At 39.3% G+C, this 7,500-nt stretch overlaps 1 protein-coding gene across 1 annotated transcript in view; it reads right to left on the bottom strand.

Moving 5' to 3' along the window:
• Positions 1-1,419: 1,419 nt before the first annotated feature.
• LOC137975169 (uncharacterized) overlaps positions 1,420-7,500 on the bottom strand; it is a 9,649-nt gene continuing 3,568 nt past the window's right edge. The window contains exons 2-5 of the mRNA XM_068822258.1: positions 3,106-3,326; positions 2,907-2,976; positions 2,618-2,767; positions 1,420-2,355 (exon numbers count right to left, since the gene is read on the bottom strand). Coding sequence (XP_068678359.1) covers positions 1,811-2,355; positions 2,618-2,767; positions 2,907-2,976; positions 3,106-3,326 — 986 coding nt within the window. The 3' untranslated portion in view covers positions 1,420-1,810. The remainder of the gene's footprint in view (positions 2,356-2,617; positions 2,768-2,906; positions 2,977-3,105; positions 3,327-7,500) is intronic.

The raw sequence follows: 7,500 nt of genomic DNA, 5'->3' as shown, positions 1-7,500 counted from the left end.
TGCTGAAAGTGCCAATTTATCGAACGCTAGGATCTTTGATCACCTCACCCCAGGGATGCAATCGATTTTCTACGAAGCCAAGAGCTCGAGGTTTAAAGCGCAGCATCAGTATCAGTGTTGCTGGATTAAAAACTCCAGCATTTACCTTAGAAAGAATGCGGAATCCAGGGCGGTGAAGATAAAACATATCGACGATTTGAGGCGGTTGTTAGGTGAAACAAGATAAAGTTAGCTATTCTGTAATCTCATAACTTTTAAGTGCAGCTTTTTATGTCTCTTCAGGCTGTTCAAGAATTACCGCATTACGGTGTAAGTGATCTTCTAAGCTGCCATGGCCAGTTTAACAAACACCCTCTCCAGTGATATCCCTACTAAGAAATATCAAGAGAAACTTTCCAGTTTATATGACTTAGACCTATTCACATTGAATGTTCGTCAAAACATAAATCCCGATCTTAATCTTTGTAATCAACGCATATAGAGTAATTATAACTCTACGCAATCGGTTGTCTTCTTCTTCGGATGAAGATTTCAAGTTTTTTTTTTTTTTTGGCTTCACAATAATGTTAGGAGCTTAAGGCACAATTTGAAAATCTCCAAGTGTATCTACTTTAAGATCAAGAGCACCATTCTATTGTTACCACAATCCTACGTTATGTAAGACATATTTTATCCAAACCTTTAGCTGACATAATGATCAAGTCACTCAGTGAGGGTGTGTACCTTTCTAAGCTAAAGCGTGCGAAACTTATACCAGTCTATAAATCCGATGATGTGACTGCCCCTGGAAGCTATCGACAAATTTCTTTGTTATCCAATTTTAATTGTATTTTTGAAAAAGTAATGTTCACGCGACTTAAAATCTTCCTTGACCAAAACGAAATTCTTTTCACATCACAATATTGTTTTAGAGATAAATACTCCACACAATATGCAATACTAAACACTTAATGACCGGTGCCTTGGGAAACAGTTCATTTAGTTTCCCGAGAATCTCAATGTTTCCCCGAGGCGCAGCCGAGGGAAATATTGAGGGGAACAAAATGAACCGTTTCCCGAGGGACCGGTCACTAAGTGATTTGTTATATAGCACAAAAAGAAAAACGTTCAACGGCAACAGCAACGGCGGTCGTCGGTCAATATCATTAGCGCGGGTAACAGTGCACTGTTACCCTCTGACTTCATAGATTTTACACTGTTGCCCGCTCAGAGTATTTTGGCGGGAAACAGTGTAAAATCTATGACGTCACAGGGTAACAGTGCATGTCTTTTGGCGAGAAACAGTTAGATGTCATGTGACCTCGAAGTAACCAATGAGAGCGCGCTGCTAAGGGAAAAAAAACTCAGCTATATAATATACATTGTTAATAACCTATAAATTTTCATTGACTTTAAAAAAGCATTCGATACAGTCATCCACTCAGTTTTGCTAAGTAAGTTACATCAGTATGGCATTAGACGCGTTGTAAACAATTGGTTCTCTTCATACTTAAGTGGACGTGTGCAAACTACTGAATTAGAAATGAAAGTATCCGATAAATAAAAAAGCGACAATGTCCTGCGGGGTCCCTCAAGGTTCTGTGTTAGGTCCTCTACTTTTATATATATATATAAATGATATCCCTAACTCTTAACAACTACCTGCTACCAGCAGGTTGCGAAGGATTATCACTGTAATTTGTATCTTAAATTAATAAAATGATAATGATGGTAATAATGATTTAATAATAATAATTGAAACTTATATAGCGCATTTTTCATGGCAATTTTCATGGTAATGAAATGATGATGACCATTAAGGACAAGCGTTTTAACGAACAAATATTTTCCAAAAGTCATCACCAGGGGTCACGGCAAGGTAACCAGAACGATGAGGATATATATCATCGCACAACTGATATGACTCATCAATTAGCCAGTGATAAGTATCATAAGCAAAGGCAGGGTAGATGTTTAACCTGTCTTCAATTCGATTGTGCCCCCATTTGCCAACTTCATACTGCAGACCTTCTAATCCCCATTTGTTACAAAGTTGCGCCAACTTGGAGTTGTCGTCTTCCATTTTGACAAATGACTGGCAGGCGCTTGGTTGTACATCCGTCTGACCAGCGAAATACTTGACTACATCTTCGCCAGAGCTATTAGCGGCAGTTGTCACGTGGAACGTCCGTCCCTTTTGCTTCCTGCAGTGGAATCGCAGTTGAGTGAATGGCAAAATCACCCATAACTGAGCCATGGCTGTTTTACTGAGGACCATCTGACCGCTTGCGATGCCACGATAGGAGTTATTTGATGGCACTTTAAAGGGAGGACTTGTTGTCTGTGACACAATATTGGAGATAAGTAACCAGCCTCCTGGAAGTAATCAACAGCAAACAGTTCAAGGTCAGAGACAAAATAAAAACAGACAGTTCGACAAGGGCATTTTTGTTGTGATGAATAGTAACATAGTAGTAAATATAACAATTAATAGTGGTAAATTGTCACGACTTAATGTTGTCAGTTTTAGGAAATTCCATCAGATTGGTGTAAATAATGCTGCAAACTGGCTTATGTGTTTATTATCTCTCATTTTTGTGACTTCAAAAGGGCAGCTAAATGAGCATCGTAATCTCACCTCCATAGGTAGTCATGTCGCAGATGACTTTTAAGGGGTTTCCACTATTTTCTGGGTCAATCCAGTAATACCCGTCTCCTTCAGAGTCGCCTGCGTCTAATATGTCCTTACACGAAAAGGCGGGATGATTAGGGTTAGCTCCTCGTTTCGCTGAAATGAAGTTTGTTCAGTAAGAGTTAGCTTAACTTTACAAACTCGTAAGAAAAATGATGCAATAACGACAAGTTACTAATTAGTGACTGCTGGCTTATAACAAGTGAGCTAATTGGCTAATTGACATTCGACTTACGGGTTGGGTCGTGGCTGCACTTGCTTTTTTGGTGCCATCTTTTATGCGTAGAAACATCAACACAGGAAATCTAAAATGAGAAAAAATTCATCAGAAAGGCGACGGTCGAAATGCTCCAAAGAATTCGATAAATAATTCTTAATAATTTGCAATCTTCAACCGTACATTCCATTAAAATGAAACAATAACTTCATCCAACCTTTACTGGGCCGTAATAGTGTGATCCTTTCTTCTTCTTAAAATCACTTGGCTTCGTTTCTCTTGTTTCATTATTCAGCTGGCAAATTCGTCCACTGCCACCAGATTCCGGAGGATGAATGTTAAATGACTTGCATTTGCTAGATCCCCGGCATGTCAGGTGACATTGAAATTCGTCTGAAACGACAGCTGTATGCAGAACATGACCAAACAAGAAATGTCCTGAAAAAAAAAACAATTACAGTAAGTCAAGAAAACTGCGTTTTAATTAAATGGATGTAGTTTTGAAGTGCAAGTTGTAAACGAAACTGATACTTAGTCTTCGCACTTATCTAGGTAAGCAATTTTCTCTTATAGCACAATTTTTTAAGTTGGCATTTTCTGAAGTGAGGCAATTTTGGTAAGCCAAGTAATCTAAAATAGGTTTTTTTGCCAATGTCAAGAACGTTGGATGATATCAGGATCTTACTCTGAATTTTTGACCAAGGTACCGGACACTATGGGATTAAGAGCTTGTCAAGTGTGTCAAGTCATTTTATTCGTGTGAAAAATCGGCAGTACGGACCGAGCGCAGCGAGGTCATTACAAAACGACCGAGGGCCAATATTCCCCAGTACGGCTGGAGCTAGCTCGGTTAGTAGGTAGTTTATTATATGGCTTTTTAATTACCTTTTGCTTTGTTTTTGCAAGCCCGTAATCGGCCCGTGGGTATTACGGGAGAATAATGTCCTACAATTCAGTCACAATTAGCCAATCAGAGCGCGCGTTATATCGGTTACAAACACAAGCCATATAATAATTATTCTTACTGCCTCTAGGGTTAGTGAAAATAAAAGGTTTTCGAATTGTCCGCATTTAGAGGTTTCCGATGCTGCTTTAATAATTAAATCATTTTCTTCGCTTTCATCATTGCCTAACTAGTGAATTCCACGGTACATTTTACACTAAAAATCGATATCGCATGAATCACGAAGCGATGAATACGATATCGGTTTTTCGAGTAAAATTTACTTTGGAATTCACCAGTTTGGCAAGGATTTTTTTTTTGGACCGCATGAGTGTTAAAAGGAAAGAAGCACACCCTCAGCGAGCGAATGGAAAAGGAAAAACCCATTTCAGAGTCAACTGTCAATAGCCAGCGAATAGGAATCGCTAAGCCTTTGCAGAAAAATCACGAAAAATCACCTAAATATCTTTCGGGAAATTTTCAAAAAGAATATCTAAATATCTCGAAATATCTCGTATTTTTTTTTAAATAATAAGTCAAGCCGATTGTGAATCCCTTAGGCCAAAAATTTCCCCAGTGGGAGCTGAATAGTATGTAACAGATTGCCTACACTAGTAGTATGCATGGAAATAAAGGAATTCAAAAAAACAACAACAACAACATCGATGCAAAGTTTAATGTTTTCTCACTAATGGGTTAAACAGTTGGTATGTCTATTATGTGTATGACGACTATGACTATGACAGAGTAACAATCCTTCCTTTTAATACAAATATATTTTCTACTTTAAGAGAATAAAATGCAACCTGAAGAAACCACTGAGACTGAAAACTTAACAAATGGCGGAAACATCCTTTACCGACTTTGAACTATGTGACCTTAAATTGGCGTTAAAAAAAAAAAAAAAAAAACCCTCGTAGCTCCAAAGGTGGCAAAGTTTCTATGTTTAGACGATTATCAACCATGGATATAAAGCAGTCGTTAAGCTGATACAATTATACAAAACAATCATACCAGTACAAGGAACTAATGATCATTAACTCGAAGCATACGAGCAGCCTCTACATAGTCCTCCAAGGCATCATATTCCTGGTCTCCAAACATGATCACGAGTTGCGAAATGACCCTCTCCGCTGCTGCAGATGATGGTTGTAACGCTACTACTTTCTGTACTGCGGAAGACTATGATGAGAGGTCAGGGGAGACGTCTTTCCACCATCGAATGGAGTCAGAAAGGATAGCAAAGGCATCATTAATCTCCGCAGCTTTCACAAGGTAAGAGGGGAGCTCATCTTTTAGTGACTGGATTACATCATTGGCATATTTCTGACCCTTTCGACGTCGGCAGCTGTTGGTCGAGATACCTTGAGTGCTCGTGGACTGAAAAGCTGTGCAGCACGGAACACTTTCGTAGTGCGGGAGACTTACCAAGTCACTCGCCAAAGTGTTCAGAAAATACTGAAAGGTAGGCGTCAAACACTCCCTTAGGGCATACTGGTACCATCTTTGATGGTCGCACATGTTCAGAGGAAGCTGTTCTTGAACCACACCAAGGATAACTGGGAAATTGTGCGCGTGAATAAGAGCTTAGAGCTAATATCAAGTGACCATCCCCCTCTAGAGTGTAGGTTGCCTTCACAAACTTCTCCAGTTCCATGAGAGATGCTAGCTCGACTCTCAACTGTACTGCATTTTGCATCAAAATCTGGGAAAGTCGTTGCTCACTCAAAGTGTAGTGATATGCCTCCACTCCTCAAACACAACTTTAGCACACTCCCAGTAGCTCTACCAGCTTGTCGCATTGTACCGTGGCATGGCTTTCCCGGATAACTCTTTCCATATCCTTCTTCCCTTCATACTTGTAGTAAATATGAGATTCCACGTCGTCATGAACTGCGTGAGAACTCGAATGTTGCATTAGGTTTCCACCTGGTCTAGAAAGTGGGAAATGCACCCAACATCAAGCATTTCTGGGCACAACACAGACACCGTTTGTAACGCCTTGGTGTTGACTGGGGCTCTGTCCCTCATTGCTGCTAAGACGCAGCCTCGAGGAACATTCAGCTTTCGGTGGAGTACCTCAATTATAATGCGAGGTAACGCGTTCCCGTTAACTGAACTTTTTACAAGTTGAAACCTCACAAGCCTAACTTTCACCTCCCAGTCTTGAAAAAAAACGAGCCAGAACAGCTAGGGCTTCACCATCTTGAGTTGTTCCATCAAATGTGAAAGAAAGTTCCTTACCCAGTGTTTCCTTGGATATTGATTTATATTCCCCTCCCAACACAAAAGGGATGGATTGGCTCATATGGGTAGAAGATGTCAAAGGGAAGCCTGCTTCTTCAAACAGATCTCTGAAACATTTCATCCTATTTAATGGTGTTCAACTCTTAAAAAATGCTTGCACAACTTTTGCTCTAGAAACTCTAGTGCTAGTGGGAAGTGTCTCACCTTTAGGGTGGAGTGCCTTATCATACTTAACAATGGCATCAGCAATATGCCTTTCCTTCTTTTTTTTTTTTCCCCATCTTCTCTTCATTGGCCTCGTGCTTCTTGCTTGACACGTGCACGGCTATATTCTGTCTCTTCAGGGACAACTCTTCCCGGGAAGATTGGCAGAACAATGCACCATTCCGGCTAACACTAAAGGACTCTTAATTCTTTAAACTCTTGCACACTTTGACTTGCAGAAACTTTCATAGGTTCATTTGCCTTTGTCGACACACTGGTCTGCGATCGACGATTTCCAGGCGTGTTGACGGAGTTAACCAAAAGCTTTCTTTTTCTTGACAACTCACTTGCAGCTGGCGATCTCAGTCGGTCCAGCAGGGAAACTACTTCTCTTTATCTCTACGTATTTCAGATATTGAAGGATTTGCAGTAGTAGAAGGAGAAGACTGAACTGGATTATTTCTAGCTGTCAAGAAAATAGCGAGGAAAAGCAGGTAATCAGTCAAAAAAAGCTATATTTTTTCTAAATATCCCAACGTTTTATAAATATCTTAAAAGTTTCTAAATATCTCGGAAACTTCTAAATATCTCAAAAAATATCTGGATATTTGTGTAAAGGCCTCGGAATCACGCGAAAATTAGAAGCCATAAAAAAATAAAAAAATAAACAATAAAAACGAGATCATTGATGTATTTCATTGATACACGCCAGGTTGGCTTGGAAGAAGAATGGGCAAAATACGGCAACGCAACAAAGAAAGGACGAACTTTAAAGTAACAAGATCCGTTCCAACACTTAAAAAAGGTTTAGGTGCTTTAAACAAACTTTTAGCTAGTGAAATTTCCCCCTAATTTTACGAGAACTCATTGCGATTACGTGTTTATGACATAACGACAGTCAAATTTTCTTGTCACTGTCGAGGCACATCGAAAACCGGTTGGGCAAACGGATTAAAAAGCACTTGTTCGCTCGTATTTTAGAGCAAAACAAACAAGCAAATCAACTTTTTCTTTATTCCAAAAGATTACAGATAATTGTTATTTAATTCCAGTTGACAGTAAAAATTCGATTTTCATTCCTGAACAAAGGAGAAACCGATGAAACCACTTTTTGAAAATAACAAACGGTTTATTGCCCAAGGAAATAATTTGTGTAGTAATTTCTTCCGCTAAGTATGAGATATTACCGGTATTCTGTTTTGTGGTTGTCGTTCTCTT

This window comes from Montipora foliosa, chromosome 1, assembly GCF_036669935.1.
Source record: "Montipora foliosa isolate CH-2021 chromosome 1, ASM3666993v2, whole genome shotgun sequence".
NCBI classification, from domain to species: domain Eukaryota; kingdom Metazoa; phylum Cnidaria; class Anthozoa; order Scleractinia; family Acroporidae; genus Montipora; species Montipora foliosa.
Note: the sequence above shows the minus strand (reverse complement) of the source record. Positions and strands in the feature narration are given on the sequence as shown.